The following is a 25,267-nucleotide window of genomic DNA, read 5'->3' as shown; positions in this document are numbered from 1 at the left end:
TTATTACAAAAATAGTGGCAATATAGAACAATTTACTGCAACAGGCGAGCAATAACTATTTTCTGCTCCTCTTGATATCTCAATCTTGCCACAAAGAAAAACAGATCTTATCTGTGTCTGATGTCAGAAACTACCACCTACGTCTTCTGGATTATTAGACGGGAGAGGAAATTAAAATACTAATCTTTCTCTGGGTATCTAACCTGTTACTTAGGAATAAAGCCTGCGTGATTTAATACTTAATCCATTTAACGTCTGCTCGGGTTTGGAACTGAGCCAGGTGGAACGGACTGAAATTGATTCCAATTCAAAAACTGATCCTGTCAAATAATATAGAAAATATTGGATCCATCATGAGTGAGTGTCCCCTTAAACTAGCTCCCCTGATGTAGCTCATACTGTATTTTTACCCAGGCTGTCTTGGATAATCAGTGACTGTGGCAACACATTCTCACTCTAACCTCGTCACATATCAACGTTTGGTCATGGACTTTCCACCTTTAAATGTGCAGATACACCGTGCATGGTACTCTGGGTGTGTTGGTTGTTGACGTTCTGGGACGCTGTATTAAGTTACGCCTGTTACATGCATCGTCTTTTTTCAAAATACATTTCCATTTTCCCAGGACATTTACTGTTTACATATAGTTTATTTCAAAATAAAAGCACTACGTCAGTACAACACAGCAAATAGACTTTTTATGTAACGATTATCACATGATTGAGTTTAGGCAACAAAAGTATGTGGTTAGGTTTAGGAAAAAAGAACAGGATTTCGCTTTATAATCTTACGGGAGACAAACACTGCTCTCCCGGGTGAAAGTCAGAGTTCATTGGACCCATCCACTACCCCTCTCACCTGCCCCACTCAGACTTTCACCATCTTAACTTTCGTTCTTGTCCTGCTGCATTTCCCCCTGATGCCACTGGGCGCCGTTAATTTATAGCAGCAATTCCCCACATATGCCGACATTAAAGGATGGCTTTTTCGTTGGTGTCTGACACCGTAAGTCACTGCCCAGGCATTGGATTTCGACAACTTCAGAGTGAGACGGGGTTGACTGTGTGCATTAGATACAATAATATTAATTCATAGAATACTGTGCGTTTAAGTTTTACTTACTTGCCATTAGTTCCCTCTGAATAACTAATAGTAATGACCTTTTCCCACCAAAATAAGCATGTATAAGCAGGGTTTTTAAATGCAGAAAAACCTGCTAAAAGTAGGTGACAGACTCCTTTCCCATTGTCAGTAGACCAAGGCTTTTTTTTCTACTGGTGTGTCACATTCAACATCACAAATGCGCCAGGAAACAGGGCTAATAAACAGTAGAAAGCAGCATGTAGGCCAGCAAAATACTGTGACGGTTACTTCTGTTTTTATATCTGTTACTTATTACATTACTTGCTGTAGACTGAGATAGAATGTTTGAGCGCTGCATGCCTGGAGACGGCTAGAATTTGTAGTTGCAAGGTATCATATTGTGCCAGAAAAGGGGTGAAAGTTTAATACGTTTTCACTCCCAACTCGTCAAATACTGACACTTGGTCAGTGACTCTACACGTCAAAATAAGACTTGCTAGATACTAGGGGTGTAACAATCCATTGTTCTGATTCTATATATGGATTCAATGATCACCCATCCATCCATCCTTTTTCGTAACCGCTTATCCTCTTGAGGGTCGCGGGGGGTTGGAGCCTATCTCAGCTGACATTGGGCGAGAGGCAGTGTATAACCTGGACAGGTCGCCAGACTATCACAGGGCTGACTCACAGAGACAACCATTCACACTCACATTCACACCTACAGACAATTTAGAGTCACCAATTAACCTCTCATCTCCAATCTGCATGTCTTTGGACTGTGGGAGGAAGCCAGGGTACCCGGAGAAAACCCGTGCTGACACGGGGAGAACATGCAAACTCAGCACAGTAGGGCTCCCTCCTGGGATCGAACCAGGAACCCTCTTGCTGTGAAGCGACAGTGCTAACCACCACATCACCGTGCCACCCATTTAATGATCAACGATCCAGTATCATCGATCCAAAGTGAATATATATCGTCTTTAGGCTACACTTCTGTGTCACTATCAAACAGCAGCAGGCAGATGATGACAAGCAGCCAAGATAAAGACAATAAGGATAACGTTGTTTACTCAGTGTGGAAATGTATTCGATTTTGGAGAAAAAAGGGGTCAACAGAGAGAGAACATGGCAAATGTAAAACGCAACATATGTATCTGGCCAGGCATCTCACTCCACTAACTTCTCACCACAGCAACGTTAGCTGCTCTGTTTCAACTATGCTCAGCTAAAAAACGAACATGAAGGCTCTAATTCAACCGAGCTGTTCTGTCAGGTGATGCAGTAACTTAAACCAAGGGTGAGTAAGAAAAATATTAACATTACATGTAATTTGTTATGCTATGAATGGAGTAAAGTCTGCTGGCCGCTAGGCTAATTCATGCAACGTAAACATGCTTGAGCTAACAATGGATGACGGGCAAAAAACAACTGACATGTCTATGAACCCTGACCATTCTTATTGAGCTGAATTTTATGTGTTTATGTGTTATGGCTGTTTGAAGAAGTTAACCTTCAGGGCTTTAAGCCAGATAGACTAGAAGTTTCAGGTAAAACATGATGGTTTGGGTTAAAATGAAAACATTTCTTCCATTAAGAGCTCTCTGGCAGAAAGCCCTGAAGGCTAACTTATTCAATGTGTTGTGTAATGTGTGTTAGTGGAGCCAGTATAAAGTAAACTTTACTGCACTTAAGCGATTACAGTTATTTACATTATTTATGTGTTTTTATCTTTTATGGCCAACGGCATAAAAAAAAGGAGGGGGGATGGAGGTGGCAGCTTCTTCTGTATCTAATTGTGTTAAATGGGCATATTATATCATCTCATTTCTATGACAGGCCCCTGAATTGCATCGAAATCATATTGTTGCAGACTTTGTAATATCATTAATATCGTATTGTTGTCCAAAAACAGTGTCATTGTGTGCATTGTGTGTTATATGCATTGTGTCAAACTAAATTTCTGTGTTGAAGGTAAAAGGGCAGTCTTTTGTTAAATGCATACAGTCTCGTGGGACAAGAAAGGAAGGCTTCAAGGTGAAAGTCCAGTGCCAGTTTGACCCATCCACCTCCCATCCCACTCACCCCATGCAGACTTTCTTGATTTAAACTACAGTAGTTGCCTGGTGTGTCTGATGCCGAGGGCCACTGATCAAACGGTGGCACTTGACAAGTTAGGAGTGAGACCAGGTTGGAAAATTATGGGTGTCATGTTTTCATCCCTGCTATATGGAGCTGGAGCCGATAAATACCTGTGACTACTGCAGAGTCATTTGTCCTGTGAACGAACGTCGATTGTAACCTTTCTCACAAAAGACAAAAGCCAGATGTTAGTGGGTGTTAGAGGGGTTTTTCGTCCAGTGGGAAAGGGGCTTAACTGAACTGTATTCCATTGTAAACAGATCTTAACTCCCACTGTTGGCTGCAGCAGTGTTAAGCATATCTCTGCGGCACACTAAATGACACAGTTGATCCGGCATTTAACCAACGGTGTCAGAGTGAAAGGATGAAATAATTATTACAATTTGCTTTAAACCACAAAGCGTCAAATTTCAATGGTAATGAAGTAAACTGTGCTGCGCTGTGCAGCGGAGCACAGGGGGAGTCATGATGCTCACTTGTGAGGAACACAGGGCTGTTGGGAGATACAGGGGATTGTGGGTAGAGGGCTTAGGGGATGAGGGTTTGTACAAAACTTTGTTTGGGTGGAGTTGCCATTTTTCCTCCCTGCTGACTCTTTATGCAAGCCAGACGCAGCCAAGCGGAAATCTGGCTCCACACTGACAACTCATCATTTAATTCCTGACTTTTGGAGTGTGCCACACATTTTAATAAACTCTTGCATACTGGGACACTATACAAGCGCCTTAAAATGAGATTGGAGACAACAGTATCTGTCTTCTCTAAACTGTTACAAACTGCTGGAGTTTGACGGGCCAAAATTAAACTTTTGGATGATGGTTGAAGTTAAAAAATACATCTCTGCCAAGCCGGCATCCAAACAACTTTACCAGAGATGTCCCAAAAGGGACATCAACTGATGAAAGATATGCCACTAATATCCTACCATCTGCTCAGCCTCTGAGTATGTCCATTAGGAAGACAGATACTGTAGCTGGATACAATAATGTGCCATAAAGACAAACATCCTACCATTTCCTAAAAGCACAGAAAGCACAGTACGCTGCCGTTGTCAAACTTAAACTTTAAAAACGGCAAGCTACCAGGGAAAGCCATGTTTACAGAGTTTTGAACTTCACCAAGCAGCCCCGGGAGAGTTCACAGAGTGCATCGGTAATACCCCATTCTCACACAAACACAGTGGATGACATGGTACATTGACCACAGTTTCAACGAGAATTTGACCACTCATTCCACACCACTGGGTAAATGCTAGATTGTTTCTGTTCACACAGCCCACATCTGTCCGATAAAGTTCCACACTCTTCTCTGCTGCTGCAACATCATTAAATACAACTTTAACTCCACTTTCAAGCATCTCTTTGATCAAGAATGATTCATGGAAGGAAGATTTACTGTGCTGTACTAACTTTGCTGAGTTATTGTCAAGCTTTTTGCCTGCTGTGCAACAGAAGGTAGATTTGCAAAAATGAAAACTTTAAAAGGACAGTTCTTCCCTAAATCAAAAATACATATTTTTCCTCTTACCTGTAGTGCTATTTATCAGTCTAGATTGTTTTGGTGTGAGTTGCAGAGTATTGGAGATATTGCCCGTAGAGATGTCTGCTGTCTCTCTAATATTATGGAACTAGATTGCACTTGGCTTGTAGTGCTCAAAAATGAATAATACATTTATTGATTAATAAAAACATAACAACAAATTTGGAAAGTCAACTGCAATGTTTCTTTCCAGAAATGATTTACTGGTTACTCAAGACAATCCACAGACTTTATTGTAAGCAATTTCATGTTTTTAGACATTATTTTCTTTTCACCGAACTACACCTGCCAACCACATCGCTGCACAGAAGGAAGTGTGCATCTACTCATGGGCTGTTTCTGAAAGTCAAGGAGGACCTTAAACAGCCAGATTTTAAGGATGCCAAAGGACTGTTAAAATGTCAAGGATCCTTCTGAATTTGACCAAGAACTGAGTCCTTCTTTCAGAGAAATTCCAAGGATGCATGTGTGGATCCTCCACGGGTATAAAATCCCCACAATGTTTTGCACACGATTTGCTGGAAGTGCAGGCAGGGCCTCTTCAATGAAATCTGCACCAGCTGAGCTTGGTAGGATTTAGATTAATATTTCATTTCATTGGATCAATATCTCCAGGAGTTTTTTTATTATACAAGCTTGAAAATAAATAGACAGAAACTTCGTAATTTACACTTTCCAATGTTTCCACTGCCAAATAATGAGATTTTTAAAATAAAGTGATTTAGACAAAATATAAAAGTTTTTAAAGTATTAATGTACAGCAGAGATGGTCAGCTTCAATTGGTGTATTTTGCGGGGGAATCGCGATGAGAACAGCAACAGTAAACACATTGGAATATCCTGCAGGGCAAAGCATCACTCACTTGTTTTGAGGTGATCATATTTCATAAGATTACATGGCAGTAGGGCTGTAGTCAACCAAAGAAAATCTTGGTCGACTAAAGTCGCACATAATCTTCAACTAATTGATTAGTCGTAGGGGAAAAAAATATTTTTACTTCTGCGGTGGTGTGTCTGTGTCACTCTGCAATTACACATCCAAAACACTAGGTGGCGGTGGAGGACTGTGTTAAGTGCTGTAAAGTTTAGTTCAAATCAAACTTCATTTATATAACGTTAGTTGATTAAAAACACACATTAAATAAGCACGCAAATTGGCTTCACTATAAATTGCAGAACTGACAAACACTTGTATTTATCTGGACACATTTCCCCCACCAATACAACATGTAGCACAAGTCTATGGCGTTTTACATTGTATAAACTAGCCTTGCATCTAGCAAGCTTTTCCTCTTCTCATATAAAACCCGGGACAACAGCAACATGTAACAAAAGTAATGGTACATTATTAGGCTCCATTACAACTCACAACATTCACTGACAAAACAACTGTCTTATACTGAATACGTTTTCCAAGCAAATACAACATGCTAACGTTATTAGCGCCAGCCTATTTTGCATTGTATAAATAAGCCTAGCGACGAGCGGAGATTTCCTCTGTTCATATGAAGCCAGGATAAATCACACACACGACAATGCTATTTTAGTGGAGGCTTTGCTGTCCTCACCATTTATTGTTTCATATCTGTGAAATTAAAGTAAATACAAGCTTCGTTTCCACTGAGGGAAATGATTTCAGCTTACAGAAACTGACGCTGAGCGTGAGGGTGGGCGAGTTCAACTTTATGTCAATAACGGGGGTGTTTTAAAAAAAAAAACACCCCCATTTTCACAGGTAACTTAGCCTGTCCCCTCGCCACAGGAAATAATGGATTGATCCTGGAAAGCTGTTGATGTAGCACTTTTCTCCTTCTGAAAGTAACACAGCGATTATTCGACTAATGAGAATGTGGTCGGACAATAGCATAGCGACCAAATAATGGACTAGTCAACCAGCAGACTACAGCCCTACATGGCAGTGTCATGTACAATCGGTGCAGTCAGCCATTTCAGATCAGACCTGTTCATATCACTGTAGTGGAGTGTGTGGTGACACCCACATAAAATATGCATCACTTTGAGATGACAGTGATTCTGTGTGTGAGTCTGTGTATATATTGTAAATGATAATTCAGAACTTTTTTCGAGCTGTTGTCTTTACTTCATTACTCCACTTACTCTTAAGTATGATCCAGAAATATATTCTCTCTAAAAGCCTAAAATGCCAAAATGATCGCAGCACCCTGAAACCCCCTCAGTCTGCTGAGGGTTAATAACGTACACCTGGGGACACTCCTTAGCCTGTTCCAATGTGTGTCCAATGAATGCTACAGTAGGAAGGACTCTTGCCTTGCCTCTGGAGGATCCTTCCAAGGATCCTTGACTTTGAGAAACACCCATGGATGAGAGGATTGTGCTCATGACAGCACGAGATGTAAACATTAATGGAGCTCTCCTTGGCTGAGCTGTAACATGACCTAGCTCAGTGGTGCTGGGTGAACTAGCAGATGCATACTTCCTTCTGTGTTTGTGATACAGATGGCGGATACAGTTTGGTGGAAAATAGCTTCTACATTAAACTGCTCAGGCACTGTGGATTATCTTGAGTAACCAGGCCGAGTGCCATCTAGATTTATAAATAGCACTACAGTGAAGAGAAAAATGTGTATTTTTGATTTATGAGTGATTTATGAGTGAACTGTGCCTTTAAGGGGCCTCCTGCTGGGTGAGTTGAGATACACATCATGTTCCAATAATGTCTGTCAATTGAATCTGTCTGGAGAGATGTCCGGTATATTCTTCTGCAGCAGAAAGGAATTGTATTGTGTAATATCTAAATGTATCTAGCCAACCATAAGGCTTACTTGAGCTGCCTTAATACCTGTACTTTCTGATCATGACAAAGCAGATCATGATAATGTCAAGTCATAGAACTTTTGTTTTAATGTAGCAGGCCCACATGTTTTAAAATGTTCCTTACAATTTTAATTAGTAGCAAAAAATGATCACTTCAAAATAAAGGTGCTGCAACATTATAATCTAGCTTCGAGTTGTGTGTGTGTGTGTGTTTTAATGCCATAATCTCAGTTTAAATAAAAGATCAACTATATAACTAAACATATTTCATTCTCTCTTCCTTCTTTAAGCTCCTTATTTAGTCACAACCATTTGCGCTGAAACATTTCTAATTCACACAGTATAAAAAAAAAAAAAAAAGTGTGATCATGGAAGCAGCAGGCTGTATACTCATAGCAAAACAGTATACAGCTTTTAGCCAGCATGTTGCTACTGTAATGTTAAATATGACCAACTGGTGTTCGATGAGCCGAGTGATGAAAAAGGAAGGCGCCGGGACAAAAACATTACCTGTCTGAAATCGCTAACCTGCACTTACAACAGCTGTTGTTATAAGCTGAGGTTAGCGAGCACAAGAATAAACCACCTGTCATCCTCTCCGGCTCAGCAGCAGCAGCAACAAAGGGAACACGGGCAAAAAAAAAAAAAAAAAACCTAGAATAAGCAATGTCCCCAAAACTTCAGCACTGCAGTGGCTCTGACGAAAATTTAATTCATTGCGAATACATTTCAACTGTCTTAAGAGCGGCAGACAGCCTTGAGGGACTGACTCTGATAATGGATTTTAAGCCCTCCGTGTGGCATGTCGCTGCTCTGTGTTAGCACCCACTCTGACAGGGGTGGTTAAAATAACACCAACCCAAAAGAGTCAGAAAAGAAAATAATACCACTGTGTCTGCAATCCTCTGAGTTAATCTTTGAAGACTAGAAGGCTTTGTCAGTCTTTTTGTCTGCGTATTAATCAGCCACACACACACACACACACACACACACACGGAGGCGTGAGACTGCTCTGAATCATCTTAGAGTAATATTTCATCCAACATTTATACTTTCTCAAAGTGTGAGTTGAAATCCTTCTGAGCTGACTATAATCTTAAGTGAGTGAGTATATATGTTTTCTCTCTACTTCTCATTTTCTTTTCTTTCTTTTTGACATGGTTCCACTGTGGGGGTGAAATAAAAAAAATTTAAAAAAAAAAAAAAAAGAAGAAAGAAACAGCAGTGTGGTGTCTGTGTGCGTGTGTACGCTCATACCTGTGTGTGAAAAGTGTTAATTAAATATGCTGCGATATGTCCAGGGGCTTATTAGCACATACTCATTCATATTTTATACACACTCTCTCCCATGTCTACTACTTCCTGCCTCTGGGTCTAATAAGGATTCATCTTATCGGCATAGGTTTAGTATGAGAAACTGTCTGTTCATTTTAGTCTCCAGCCCCTGTATGTGATGCAAATTAGGCTGCAACTGTGAAAATACATACAAAACATGCATTAGGACCACTGTTATGGATGTCACTGTTATTATTTTACTATTTCACACCATGCAGAAGCACGTAAATAAGCTAATGTGACTACATTTGTATTTACAGCGATACAACAAACCCCCATGGGGAATATTTTTAGTTTAATAAATGCCAACATACTATGGAGTGGAGGAAATAACACACATAACAATTGAATATGTTATCACAAAATGCATGGTAGCACATACTCAATGTCTTTTATTCAAATCTTCCTACATTTGTACATTTATACATAACATAAAATTCAACTTTTGTGCGTATTTCCTTACTGGGAGAATAAACTAAAGCCTTGTCTTTAAGATATCACAAAACAGACAGAGCATGAAATGCATGAAATTCATCTGAAGCTGCATTTGATTGTGTCATGCACTATGCAAGACCGACACAGTGCACCATCGCTGTTCATGCATATTTTTTAATAAATTATCCATATTGCTGGTGCTCGGGTGGCACGGCAGAAGAACACCAAACAAGTGCAAGAGACCTGGGGTTATTATAACGTGTTATCATATTATCAGTAACAAACTGACGAACACACCTTCAACAAGTCTGGGGCAAGAGGCAAGTGCCGGTATATGTCGACGAAAACATATCTTAGTCATGAAAAACAGCCACGAGCTACTAAATATGTCAAAGGTGGAAACTGTCTTGGTTCTCATGAATGATGGGGACTGTGAGTCAGGTTTATTAATATGGAGTAGTCGTCATGGTAACACAGTAGGAGGTAAATCGTGGGGGGATGAGTTGCAGAGAGCATGTGCAAAGAACTTGATCTGTATAGAAAATGCTGAACATGTTACAAGCGCTACAAAGGTATTTAGTGTATTCAATTAATTCTATCATTACTCAACAACGGGGGCCAGGAATGCTATTCATCGTTTGCGATCAAACCAAAAAGGATTTCATGAATATTACAAATAGAAGGTTTGGTAGCCAGAGTGGAAGCTTTTTTCTTATTTCACTTGAAAAGATAAGGGGGAAAAAGAGAGAAAAACAAGAAAATTGCCTTATCTGTGTTTGTCTTTAGTCGACACAACAACGAAAAGACCAGTCAATTTATAGCCCTGTCCAAGCTCTTAATGACCCAGCAAACCATCCTCCAGCAATTGAGATGGCTCATCAATTTAATTACTTTACAACCCAAGCCCGCCCCGTGCTGTCAAAAGCCTGGCATCTGAAGCTTCCAGTCACCCTGTACTTGTAAATAGGCCAGAAGAAAAGCTCCTTTTGCACAGACGTTTACAGTCTTACATGTAAAATAAAACTAGAGTTTATGAATTAAACAGGGACGCATGAAGACAGCTCTATCAAATATGAATTTGTTATACATTTTCTCCACATAACAGTATCCAAAAAGCATATTACAAACACTATCACTGCTTTTACTTTGCTGCTGCTGCCACAGGACCACTTTCTATTGATCCATATTACATTGTGAATAACTGCTCCATTGTCGTCATCACAATGAACCGATGCACCTCATGTTGTTAATCTCTTTCAAAAGGCAATTTCTGTGTTTTCCCGGTATCCCAAATGGGTAAAAAGTCACCGTAAACTTACCTTAACCGCGCTAAAGCAGAAAGTATCATACTGCCAACGTTTGCATACAAAAAGAATACAGCAGCACACACTACAACAGCTTGAGTCATAACTACTTCTAACCATAGGCCCCATAGTGTCCATACCTACACTAAAGTGCCTACAGTAACACCAAAGCATACTAATTATGGCTGTAAACAGCACATAAAATATTATAGATTGCTTGCAAATATCACAAAAGCCATATTAGGATATAGCAGATGGCATGCAAATTTAATGAGCGGCATTATCTTGGGAAAGAAACATTAAAAAGAGGTGATTATGTAAATGAATGAATTTTAGAATATATTCAATACTTCATCGGGGTGTTAGATGCAAAATCCTGCAAGAACTACTGCGCAGCAACAGCACTGGTCATTATATGAACAACTTAATCAATTTATGTTGGTGCGGTTATTTCAGTTTTATTTGTCTGAGGCACTTGCCTATTGTTCAGCCACGAATGTGCCTTGATGTCCCTGTGCCATCGAAATCTTAAGCACATCCATCATGATCACAAAAACATGTATGATTTAGCTGCAAATTAAAAGAAAAAAAAAATCTTATTTCTTACAGTATTGAAATCTATTGGAGAAAAAATAGACTATAATGGGCAGAGACCTCTCATGGATGTATAATGAGATCCCCCATTTCTCCCCATCGCTATGTTGCACCCTCTTCATCGCCATTGGGTGTGAGCCAGATTGGGAGTTGTGACTACTCATTTAAACTCCTTGCTAGGTTGACCGGTGCTAAGAGATTGATGGTGCTGGTAATCCTCACAAATTAAGGTTCTCGACTTTTGTCCCAAAGTCTTTCTTCCAAACATGGACTGTTTACTTCGAGCACTCATTACTCTTCCGAGCTAAGCAGTCAAGCGCTTGTTTTCCACTGTTAACCAGATCAAAAGAAGCAACAGGGCAACTATGTTCAAAGGCTGACCGAACACTTGATCTGTCTCTTCATTTGAAAAAGAGATGGCAGACAGTTTGGATTATGGAGAAATTATTTCATTGTTCAAAACGAAGCCCTACCATCTTGCTTTGGTAGCTTACATTGCTCCTATAGTTCCCCATCACATGTATGTCCTACTAATGTGCCTTTGTATAGATTGTGCTTTTTGATGGTAGCAGTAATTCTTGAAACAGGAGCTGCTGGTGCAGCATATTGTTCTTGGCTGAGGGACTGTGAATGTATATTTATAAATGATGCTAAACTAAGAAAATCTCACACTTTGCTATATTGATGGATACATGATGCTAGGGATGTCCCGATCCAATATTTGGATCGGTATCGGCCGCCGATATTAGCAAAAAACGTGCATCGGCATCAGATCGGACTGCATGGAAAAATGCAGATCCCAGAACTCTGATCCAGGTTTTCCGGCCAGCCCAGCGCTCCGCGATTCAAGCACTCCATTCCAGTGATCCGCTCCAGCACTTACTATCAATCCACCAGGCCAGCATGCAGAGGGCAGACACACACAGAGGGAAGGGTAGAAAGAGTAGCGGTCAATTTAGTTAACTGACTATTTGTTTTCTGCTCTGGTTTTTTGAGAGTAATATTTTTATTTGGTTTACACTCTTACTGTTTAAGTAAAGAGCACTGATGGCATTGTTTTGAGCAGAATTAGTGAAACTGGAGCCTGGATGGACGATTGCTTGTTTAAACAGGTGTACAATATTGTGTGTGGTTTTTTGTCCCCTCTGTTGGTCCAAGGAAACAGCAGCACCGGGCTGGCACTGACACTACTAAAATAACTGAAAAGGAAAGGCTGCATTGTTTGTTAAATGTCAACAATGTTTTGTGGTGTTAATCTATTTTTTATTTATTAGGGGGCCAAAGCACAAGTGTGTGGAGTCTTGCTGCTATTTTAATTTCATTGTTGGACATCTTAAAGATTTCTTGTGTTGATTTATTTTCTATTTATTAAGGGGCCAAAGCAGCCAAAGCAAACCAGCTATATTTTTTATTTACTGTTAATGTTCAAGTTTAAAGTTTGTTTATTTAATCCTGTTCACAATAAACGGGTCAGTTTCTCATACCAACTGTTGTGGATCATTCTAAGTGAATATGTATAATACGCGCTTGGATCGGATCGGTACCGGTATCGGCCAAAACTCAAGGCTGTAATATCAGTATCGGATCGGAAGTGAAAATGCTGGATCGTGACATCCCTACATGATGCTGCCTTAATTTATGTAAGTGGCACACTGTCACTGTTTTTGCCACTTAGTGGCATTGTGCAAGTAGCTTATAGTCCTACAAATCAATTCAGCATTAAATAGAGAAATAATGATGCAGCTCGCCTTATTCCTTGAAACTATAACATGTAATTAAGCAACAGTAAACACAACCAGTAGCCTGCTTTTTATACAACATATAGATGGCAGATACTCTGAATGATGTTTCAATGAGATCTCAAAATAAGAGTAAACTAGGATTATCATCTTGCAATTGTAAGCCTCCTTGAACCAGTCAAGTTGCACTTACGGTTTACAATCATGTCTGTGAAAACACTGATGCTTCACACATCTTCCCTGAGCCAACAGTTTTAAGATCACCAAATCAGTTTCAGACCAAACATCTCCCCTTCTGTTCTTGAGTTATTACAAGGCATACTGGCCAGAAAAGTGCTATTGCAAAACATTATGATGTCACAGTAAAGCTGACCTTTGACCTTTGGATAAGGTGTCATCACTTCATTTTATTCTATTAGATTTCTGTATGACATTTTCTCATAATTGGCATATGAATTCTTGAGTTATGGCCAAAAACATCTTTTGTAAGGTCTAAATGACCTTGACCTTTGACCTTCGACCCTCAAACTGTAATCAGTTCATTCTTCCAAGTGGCAAATTTGAGGAAATACCCTCAAGGCCTTCTTGAAATATTGTATTCACATGAGGGAAACAGAAGCAAAGAATCAGTGACCTTGACGCCAGACCATCAAAGTCTACTCATTTCAACCTTGACTCAAAGTGGATGTTTGTGCCAAAGTTAAAGAAATTCCCTCAAGGTATTCTTTTTTTCCCCCCAAGATTATTTTTAGATGTTTTTGGCGTGGGGTGGGGGGGTGGCAGGCTGGAATCGAGCCCGGGTTGCTGCAGCAAGGACGAAGCCTTTGTACATGGGGCACCTGCTCTATCCACTAAGCCACTGACGCCCCCCAAGGTATTCTTGAGATACCATGTTCACAAGAAGAAGACCGAAGAGGTCACGGTGACCTTGACTTGAGACCTATGACCACCAAAATCTAATCAGTTCATCTTTGAGTGTAAGTCGACATTTGTGCCAAATTTGAAGATATTTTCTCAAGATGTGTTCACCAGAATGGAACGGTTGGACAACCCAAAAACATAATGCCTCTGACCACGGCTTTCACTAGCATGGAGTCATCAAACTGTTATGGTTGATCTACAGATCACTTTGGTTCTTGCACACATTATAAAACACAGGCCCACCTTAATAAATACTGTGCCCTAAACCTATGGAAACTTTTAGGTGCACAGTTACAGCTACAAAACATGGAGGGTTATACACTTGAGTGCTAGCATGCCCAGACAGTATATCTGTAGCTCCTGTGTGTCTAGCCAGACTAAAGGCTTGAATTCAGCATTACGAGTGTGGCTCTAGTCTGCTGCCACTGGAATAGGTTGTCAACACCCTCTGAGCTCTGCTAGCTAGTTAGCTACAGCTCAGCGCGAGTTCAGCTGACAGCAGACTGATGGATGAAAAGTGTAAGTACTAGGCCTTTTATCAGTAAGTCTATCACTGGCAAGCACATCTCTGACACACACACATACACCCACACACACCCACACACACACACACACACACACACACACACACACACACACACACACAGCCTTTTGCTCCCAGTAGCTATGCATTTACTGCACACTTTATTACATACATTATTTCTCAAGACCAACTAATAATTAAATGGTAAACAAACATTTTTAATACACCCTGGGTTTAACACAGCTACATTTAATTAGCCTTGGATCATCTGAAACCATACAGAATAGTGAACATTTACCACATGCACAGCAACGTGTTCATGTCAGCATGTCAATCTAGATACAAAGCCAGCACATGGCATCTGCTTACACTTACCATGCAGCCGGATGAGTCTAGCTGTCTGTCAGTCACACACTTGAAGTTCTTCTTGCAGCCACCATTATCTTTGGTGCAGTCACGGACGGGCCCGAAAGATGCCAGCAGATCCTCTACTGTCTCAAAGTAAGTGGACATCATGGCTTCTTCTCTGGAATGGAAGAAAGAAAAATAGTTAAAACAACAACACAAAGAACCTTTGCATATGGAGTGTAAATGAGGACACACCAGTACACAAAATGACAAGTGAAAAAGGACATCTGAGCAGCTAAACATCCCTCACCACCTGGAAAGCAGTCTCTCATAAACTCGCTGTTTTTAGTGCAATTAAGAAGCTGCTCATGCTCGTACATAACGTGACATATTCTGCTGCACTGGTAGCCTTTACCCTTCCACCTGCAATTGATGACTACATATAATGTTTGCAACTCGCGTTTTCATTCTGTAAGAAGCTATGAAAGTCAGTGTAATTGCTGAAATACTAATAAAATGTAGAAAATGAACAGTAACAATAACAGAGCTGTTACTGAATACAGAAAAGTATTTTATTCTCCAAGTCAGGATTTCTCTGTGAGCTTTAGCTCCGTTTTGTGACTGGCAGTACAAAGGTGAACCTTGCTAAACCCAATCCAACAGTATTTTAAAACTGGTGTACCCTAGGGTTTGAGTTGTGCTGTACCAGGCTTAAAGCATTTTTTAAAACAGCTGTTTTTTTTTTTTTGTTGTTGTTGTTTTTTTAAAACTTTGACTGGAGTGATGCATGCAGGGGAATGTGCTGGTTCATGGTGGGTCATGTCTCGGACTAATCGGTGCATTGGCATTAATTGGACATGTTTGTCACGGTGTGTGATGGAGAGCCTGGGGAATCATCACTCTGCATCGATAAACTCTCGGGACTCATCCGGGGCCGAGGGATCCAGGCCCGCCCTAACTGGCAGTGTTGACGGAGACAACAGAAAGCACAGACAAATACATGCATACATACTCAGAGGCAGAGGCAATAAGAGATAAATAGTAAATTACTTTATTTCTAGTTTATTTAACTCATCATGTTCTATTTACCCAGTTAATGTTACTTTTGACATATAGGACAGCATTATAATTCTATTTTTCATTTGTGGAACTAGAGGGCTAGACTGCTAGATGAGCCTGCATTTATCAGATCTGCATAATGACAAAACTTTACTCAAATTACATTTATTGTTCATTAATAAAGAAATTAGCAATACATTTATAACAAAACTAAGAGTCTACAGGCATGCTGGTGGCTCTGTGAGGCTGTATTTTGAAAGTTGCTTGAGCTAAATGCTAATGTCAGCATGCTAACGTGCTCACAATAACAATGCCAGCATGTTGACGTTTAACATGTTTATCATACTCACCATTTTAGTGTGTTAGAATGCTAACAATTGCCAGTTAGCATCACATACAAAGCACGGCCGAGGCTAATGGGAATATGCACCCATTTTGAATGTCATCGCTGAATTGAATAGGTGTTATCAGCGGTTATCAGCATTGAAGATATACTGGTAGGTTAGAGGGCTTCTGCGACGACTAGTATATTCAGAATGCTGTTATCATATTATTAAACGGCCTTTGGCAAATGTCTATGATTCTTTATGTTTCAGCGATGCTGCGGTTAAGCTGTGATCCTGTTTAGGCACAAAATCCACTTGGTTATGGTTAGAAAAAGATCATGATTTGGCTTACAACACCCACCTTTGGTGGCACAAACACAGCTGAAAACACAGCAACGACTCGCTAAAAGTCTCCCATGTTTTCGGGCACAAAACACTCAGGAATGCTGTGATGTGTTGCTAAATAACTCCCAAACACACAACACAAATACTGCTGGAAATGCAGTGACAACTCACAAAAACTCCCATGTTTGGGGGCAATAAAGCCACTGTCTCGCTAATGGATGACTGGCAGTGTTGTTTTGTCTCCAGCAGTGGTCTGAGCTTAGCCATCTCGCCTATCATGCTCTTAGTGTGGTTGAATGCTAACAATTGCAGATTAGCACAACACACAAGGCACGGCCGAGGCTAATGGGAATATGCACCCATTTGGAATGTTGTCACTGCATTGAATTGGCGTTAACAGTGGTTATCAGTATCAAAGATATACGTTGGAAGGCTCCTGCTACGTCGACTACTATGTTCAGAATGCCATTATCCCATGGCCTTAATGGCCTTTGGCAAAACTTTGTGTTTCTTTATGTTTCAACTGTGCTGTGATTATGTTTAAGTACAAAAACTCACTTGGTTATGGTGAGAAAAAGATTGTGATTTAGCTTAAAACACCTACGTTTGGTGGCACAATTGCAGCTGGATCCACAGCTACAACTTGCTAAAAATCTCCCATGTTCTGGGGCACTAAAACACCCATAAACACTGTGATGTGTTGCTAAAAAACTCTCATGTTCTGGGATACACATGCTGCTGGAAATGCAGTGATGACTGACTAAAAAACTTCCACATTTGTGACTAAAAAACTCCCATGTTTCACTGTCTGCTTTAACCAGTGTCTATAATGCTGATAATGACTATTAACACCTATTAAAAAGTGATAAATGGGAATCATTAGTTTTGCAGGTATTCAGTAATAAACCTAAGTACTGGATAAATGAGCATTTTGACCTGATAATGACACCAGATGAAAATCAGGGCATCACCAAAGTTATTACAATTTATCCAGGAAGGGACACAAATGTTCATTCTTTCATTTTCTGTAACCGCTTATCCTGTTAAGGGTCATCGGGGGGCTGGAGCTTATTCCAGCTGACATTGGGCGAGAGGTGGGGTACACCCTAGACAGGTCACCAGACTATCACAGGGCTGACACATAGAGACAGACAACCATTCACGCTCACATTCACACCTACGGACAATTTAGAGTCACCAATTAACCCGCATGCCTCTGGACTGTGGGAGGAAGCCCGAGCCTCCGCAAAAATCCCACGCTGACAAGGGGAGAACATGCAGGCTGCACACAGAGGGGCTCCACCACCCTGGGGTTTGAACCAGGAATCCTCTTGCTGTGAGGCAGTAGAGTGAACCACTGCACCACCATGCCGCCGGAAATAAATGTGTGTACCAAATTTAATTGCAATCCATCCAATAGCTGCTGAGACATATCCCTCAAAACCACAAATGTCAACATCACAGCAGCGCTATAAGGAAAGTCAGGGCATTAAGTCAGCAGGGTACATCCTCTGGGGATCATGCATGTCTGTACAAAATGTCATGGCAATGCATTATGGCAGTAGTTTTTGAGTGGACAATTTTTAAGATATTTCAGTCCAGACCACAGTAGTGGACAAACCGACAGACACAAAAGAGGCCCAGAGCCCCAAAATGTTGAGCAAATAATGTTCTCAGTTCAGATTGGGATTATGTCTGGTTAGACATCAATTGATCTGTGTACAGTGTGTGTGTGTGTGTGTGTGTGTGTGTGTGTCACTCTGCCACTGCCAGGGCTACTTCTCTGAAAGAAAGAAAAATCATTATAAACAAAGGAAGAATCTATCATTTCCAAATGCTGGATCTTTGTGCTTTCTTCTGAGAAATGTCAGCTTCACCAATGCCGTACAGCTCGGCTGCTGTGTTCACTTCAGCATGCTCAGCCATGTCCATACACTGAGCTCTGCATGCCTGCTGTCAAGAGTGAACGAAGGGGTAAGCAACCCCTGTGTTTTTCTTTGCAGAGAAACAAAAGCCCCGTCTCTTGCAATGGGACCGCAGGGACCAAAATGTGTTGTGATGGTGACTCGACTCTGCAAACAGCAACACGATCTTGAATGATGGGAAGACAGATGCCCCGCTGAGCGAGTGTATTGCGTTGTCACTGTCACTGTTGTTGCGTGTCTCCATTTATGTGTACTCAAGTACCTATCTGGCAAAGGTAGTGCAACTGAACATAATAACATGCATAATGATGTTGCTGTTAATTTGATTGAAGTGTTTTAAAAAGTAACCTGTCTTCAAAATAGTTGTAAACATCACAGAGGCATGTATCTTGAAAAGTTTCATCAATGAGCAAAGGTGGCAAAGCAAACTCTTATTGACTCTGCATTCACTGTTGAATGTTTTTGTGAAAAGAATTGTATAGTGACCTTGTCATTGGCTTTAGGCAAAGATGAAAGACAAAGCATTAAAATTCATAAAAAAGGTAGGAATGCCCTGTGCACGGCATTGACAAAAAAAACCTTCAAAATTCATATCTTATTAATATAAGCAAGGATGTATTGCGGGTAGATGTGGGCAGACACCTACCTCCCTTTTCAATTACAAAATACTATCTTTTTTTTTTTTTTTCATATTTCATAGTGTCTGCTCATGTGTGATCAGCATTTGGAATGCTGTTTAACACCTCACACTGTTTTCAGCAGGGGGATTTTTTTTTTGTTATTTTAAACATTTGGTTTTCATGTTAGATTTATGGCACATCAGCCCGTAATTGGCACATCTTCTTTCTGTGTGAGTGGTGAAGTATTACCGCTCACTGACAGCACATGGAAACCGTCCCCTTTGCAAAATCAAACCTTTGCTGACATAGTGCTGTGCTGATGGAAAATCACTCACTGTCACACACTCTGAATAAATATATATATATATATATATATATATGTTAAAAAAAAAAAAAAAAGATGTCAACCAAGCAAACCTTTCAGTTAAAAATGTGGATATTCTGCCTTTTGATTAATGGAATCAGGAGTTTGTTTGTTTGTTTGTTTTTTGTAATCTATGGGAGAACTCTGGCTATTTATGCTTTGTGTTTTCAATGGCCACTTAATTGACTGTGCTTATTTTCTATTTGATTTATGCAGTAATATAAATGTGGATATGAATGGCATCAATGAAACAGAAGAAACTATATTTTGTAATAATTTTAGTCTGTTGACCACAAGAGGGAGCATGATATAGCAACAATATTTACTATTAAAATATTTGAATCATTGTAGATAATGGCCCCCTTGTGTAAAAATACTATTACACTGCTGAATGTGATTAAAGATATAAACACAGTTTAAGATAATTAAAGTGTCACCTTCTGTTTACATCGAATTAAGAAATGCATTCAAAACAAAAACTGCTGAAACGGTTATAGCATACCCATTATACAATAGTAGCGTAACCATAATTACTGCACACATTATATTCTTGGGTTATTTTTATTACTTAAGTCATGGTGTTATTTTTTAATGGGTACTCTGCTTATATTTTTAGGTGCAGTGTTTAAGTGGTGTCATTGTGTTCCCTTGGTCATGATCTAATTAGTTCCTACCTGCCCTTGTTTTGTTGGGTCAGGTATGAGAGATACCCCTAAGCTGGAATGTGTTTGTACTGTCTTGCCGTGCTGGTAAAAATTAAACGAAAATGAAGAAACAAATGTTGTAGCCCGCTTATTACCCACAGCCCAGAAGAACTGGGGAACACCACCAGTCAAGAAGAGAGGGTTATAGCAGCATTGATGGCATCCAGCAATTCCCAGTACTCAAGATCGATGCACAAATGCAACCCTTCAAAGATACTTTTTTTTTCTGGCAATATATTATAGTTTACTGTTTTGCTGGCCACAATGGTGCTGACTCTCTGCTGTAGTCAAGCATGTCTTTCTTGAGGCCAAAAAACAGCATCTGTAAACAGGGAGGGAAATTAACCTTTTGGTCAACCAGTCGCGGTCCCTGGAGGATATCTCGTATTCATGTATTTAATTTTATTTATTCTGCACTGTTTGGGTGAGCATTTCTAGAATAGCCACAGGATATGTGAACTGAACTCTCCAAACACATAAATTGAAAATGCCCCAAACTGCTACAGAGTTCAAATTTGTTTGTTCCTCCATATTTACTTTGATAGTTGGTAGAATTGATGATTATTGTTGCTGCTAGGACCAATTTAACCATTTATCTTTAGCCACAATCATTTTTCAGTAAAAGAATTCTCATGAAACATAGGTCAGAATGGAAGTTCAGCTACACTATTAACACATCCCTTTACTCAGTTTAGAAATACAGAATGGATTAGCCTAAAATGGAGTCTTCTGGGCAATAGGTGGAGCAGAGAAAACCAGCACGGTGGCAACTTCCACCTCCACCTGCTTCTGGTCAAACTGACAGATGAAGTCTTCCTGGGTCTACCTCAAGGTCGTGTCTTCTGTTGTTGTACACTTCCGAAAGAGACGCACCGAGGGGTCGCTCTTCATATGGTACGATCCTGAACCAACTCAAACGTCTCCCTATGGAGGAGCAAGGGTCTAAACAAAGGTGTTCTTTGAGCCCTATCACGCAGAGTAAGGCCAGCCACCTTGTGGGGGACCCAACTGTATATATCATATCTCTTCTTTTGATCACGAACCAAAGCTCAGGTGTGTGGTCAGGACAAAGACTGAATAGAATAAAAATCTTTGCTTCATGTCTCCACTCTCCATTCACAACCATGGTTGGAGCCCCCAAAATATTTGCTATTTGTGAGTTCTGCTATCTCCTCCTGGCTGGTTCAGGCGCATAGCCGATTGGCCTTGGATCTCGGGATACTGCTGTGTCACAGTCACAGTGAGCTGCAAACTTTCTGATGTATATCAGAGATCACTGACTTATGAAACCAGAAAGGAAACATCATCCCAATACAGTGGAAATGCTGCCATGTCATCATCGAACTGGACAATCTCAAGAACTCAGCTACGCCTTGATGAATATCAAAAACAGCAGAGGGTGGACTGCTGTCAGAGTCTGTTGCCCGCATTCAGTGTGCTTGACTTAATGCAAAAAGGGAAACACATTTCCCTGATGCATTGGAACTGAATGATAATCTTTTGGGGACAAAAAGCTGGCAAATTGTTCCAGAGCCAAAGACCCTACATGCCAAAAGGTAGAGATCAGTGCAATACCTACTGGGCAAAGGCCAGGGGTGCAACATATTTAGTCACTGTGGATCTTGGAGAGTGAAACTCCCCCTCAGAACATGGAATGTAATCTCTTTTATTAGGAGGGTGCCTGATTTGGTGCGTGGAGGCGAGAGGTACCAACAAAATGCAGTTGGGCTCACCTCTATACACAGCTTTGGCTCTGGAATCAAACTCCTTGATAGATGGTGGACTCCCCTACTCTGGAATTATCCATGGCGAGATGTGCCAGGTGGTTGTAGGACTATTGACAAATCACTGGCTGGCTGCTGCACAGTTGGACTTCCTCCCGGTGGATGAGAGGGTCACCATCATGTGGCTGCGTAATGCAGAGAGAAAAACTATTACTGTTGTTTGCGCATATGCGCTTGTTTTGGGTTGCTGGGCAACAATGGCTGGCAAGCTGTCACGCTCAGCAGCCTGGGTCACAAAAAAATTCTACAGCTACAAAAACTATGCGCCTAAATTTGAGATGTGGGAGCTGAACACTATATTTTGAATGCTAATAAATACATTAGAATTGGGACAGGGTTTATATTATAGCATCAAATCCATTCTGCGATTTCTGAATCATGCTTCATTTCAGGACACCTGGTTTAAATAATTAATGAGGATTGAGAGTGTTGTGAGGCACAGAGTTACAGATAATCAGAACACTTTTGCTAATTGGGCCCATTATCTACTTGGGTTGATTTGTCAGTACTGTATATGATCTCATAGCAAAAACTGTAATATTTGTGGCGATAGTCTCCATAGCAAAGAATAATAGTAAAAATAATTCAAGAATTGCTTTTTCCAAACTGATTCCAATCAACTCGACTCAATACCCCCTGAGTGTCATTGGATAGCGCTCAGCATTAAAAGGGAGGGTAGGGTATCCACAAAGAGCTAAACTGTGAGATGCACTCTCCATATTCGTGCAAGAAGCATTGGCAACCATGAATACTGAAAGATGCTTTGATTGTTCAACTGCTAAATTGCTTTATACCTATGTGTACTGTTAAACTGTAAATGTATAGCATCCCTAACACAATCAGCTTGTGCTATAAAGGTGGATGGTGCGAATATGTGATTAAAAAGGCAATTCAAATAAATTCAGCTCATGGTTCATTTTAACTGACTGCACTTTCTGTGATTTTAAACCCACCATTAAAATGCAGTATTAGTAAATTGTAGCTGTAGGTTTATTTGCCTGAGGCAGCAAGACAGAACTTACATTTGTATGATGTTTGCTTCATTACCCAGCACTCGTGCTTCTAGTTAGGGGTAGTGGAAAATTAAAAGTCGGCACCAGTGTGGGCCTCATGTTGAAGGGTTTATTGTCCATGTTGATTTCGCATGGGCTTGCTTGGCGCTTACTCTCGTGATCCCGTCACACAATTGTGCAAATGTAAGCAGAGTAGATAGGGCGAGGGGTCAGGTTGCAATTAAGACTGATACTGTTGTTGAAAACTTTTTTCTTTTTTTTCTTTTTGTAGATCCCAAACCTCTTCACCATGGTTTAGGAACTGCCTGTGGGTTGCCCTCTTGCTTTGCACAATCACAAAGGAATATTGTGCTGTTATTGTATTGTAGCAAAATCTTAAAAAGTTCATTCTCTGTCTCGCTCTCCAATGTCTTATTCTTCTCTTTATTTGGCAACTCAATTTTTTCTGAATTAGACAGGCAACACATGGCATTCTGTGCATCAGTTCTTTCTGGCAGGCACTCAAAGCACTGACAAATGACTCCTTAATTCAGAGGAAAACAGAGGGTGGGGAAGGTGAGGCAGACAAAAATAATGGGTTGCCTCAGCTGTGAGGTGCATGCTAACAGGCTCTCCTTCTGGATAGAGGGAATAGTGAGTCGAAGAGGGAAAAAAAAAACCCAATCAATTCCAAGATCCCTGTTGCAAGACAGTCCAGACGGACGGAAATTGCTGAAACAAATGCTGAAGAGAAAAAAAGGATATTGAAAAGTTTCTTATAACATAGCACAACATATTAAATTGTGGCACAAAGTGCTGAAAGTATTCAGCAAAGTCGCCTCTCATTGTTTAATTAAGAGGAACCTAGCAACTGATCCATAAAGGTGTGTAGAAGAGCCAAAAACTATATTCTATTAGAATTCGGAAATTATTTGTTACCAAAATCAACAACAAACTTATATCCTGATAATGTTTCTTTTTCAAATCATTAGCTAATCAAGATCATCTCTTTTGGCACCATGACTGTGTTGGTTGACCCAGAAGCACATCGGCTGCATCTAAACACTGACTAATGTACTTGTTATTAATCTCCCTCTCTGCCTCTTGCTTTTCCAGATGATGAATGACCAGGCGACGCTGCCCAAAGTTAGAGCGCTGCTCCAGCATGATTACAGAGCCCGTTATTGGTCTGCCCCTGCACTTGATTAATGCTCTAGCTCCAGCCCTGCACAAATATGCTGACTCTCATCAAGCACTTTCGTCATTGAATAGAGTGCATTTTCTTTAAGCTTGCTGTAATCACTAAGAGAAAATCTAGTGAGTGAAAAAAGCAGGTAACTCTAAGTGATAAAATAAAAGCGAATACATCAATGCTTTGAGTTGTAAAACATATTTTGATGTAGATATGAGTAAGAGGAAGGGGATTTATGTTCTTAATGGTTTTCTTGTGTCAACTGTTTGCAGTTGCATTGGATTATTGGCAGTGTCACATTTTGATGGTTCACTTGGTCACGGTGAGTGAGGTCGTCAATCACCAGTGTGGGTTGTCAGCGGCTACTGAGGGTTATTAACAGTTCCTTATTGACAAAAACACTAGTCTTGGAGCACAGTCTAGAGTCTCTGAATATCACATACTGTGAAATTTATGACATGTTTGTTGACACATTGGCTTTGGTTCAATAATAAACAGCATAAATGCAACGCTAATATAAGATTCAGTTTCAATCGTTGCTAATGGGACAGTGAGTCAGAGAGCTAGTTATTCAAGTATGAAAGAGATGTTTGGGAAAAGGGGCAACACTTAACATTACAGCTCAGTAGTAACATGGAAAAATATTTCCACATTATACCCTTTCTTTCTGTCCTCATATTACCCTGTTCCATACATTTCAGTCTAACATCACCCAGATATACCCATTATTAATACCAAGCTATTACCTGTTATTACTTAATTACATAGTAGTACTTCATTATTACCTATTTACTAGTCCATACCCATTGAGTGCACAGTTGCCCACGTACAGTTTCACGTGGTGTGTGTTTGGGATACAGGTCATAGGAAATTGCAGATTAAATAGTCAACTGAACCCATTAAGAAAAGCAAAGTATTCAGACAGAGTTTGTGAATTTGATAGTACGATTGTTCGGCTAGAGCTGATGTCCGTTTGAGGTGGATACATATATCAACGTGGTGCGCAGTAACTCGTGCATACGTGCATACAATTCAATTACTAATACTAATAGTGTAATTTTTGGAAAAAGTTGCTTTGTCACCTTCTACCTATGCAATCCTCAGTTCCTATGTGCAGTTTGACATAGATTGACCATGTCAGTGAGGAGAAAAACGTGGGACAGACAGAATGACTGACTGACAGAATGACACGCTGG

General features: G+C 40.3%; 1 protein-coding gene across 4 annotated transcripts in view; it reads right to left on the bottom strand.

Annotated features, from left to right (window-relative positions):
- LOC125905619 (astrotactin-2-like) overlaps positions 1–25,267 on the bottom strand; it is a 431,706-nt gene that overhangs the window by 160,753 nt on the left and 245,686 nt on the right. For all 4 annotated transcript variants that reach the window (XM_049603723.1, XM_049603724.1, XM_049603726.1 and 1 more), the window contains one exon: positions 14,788–14,938. In XM_049603723.1, the coding sequence (XP_049459680.1) occupies positions 14,788–14,938 (151 nt within the window). The remainder of the gene's footprint in view (positions 1–14,787; positions 14,939–25,267) is intronic.

The sequence above is a fragment of the Epinephelus fuscoguttatus genome, linkage group LG18 (assembly GCF_011397635.1).
Source record: "Epinephelus fuscoguttatus linkage group LG18, E.fuscoguttatus.final_Chr_v1".
Taxonomy (NCBI): Eukaryota; Metazoa; Chordata; class Actinopteri; order Perciformes; family Serranidae; genus Epinephelus; species Epinephelus fuscoguttatus.
Note: the sequence above shows the minus strand (reverse complement) of the source record. Positions and strands in the feature narration are given on the sequence as shown.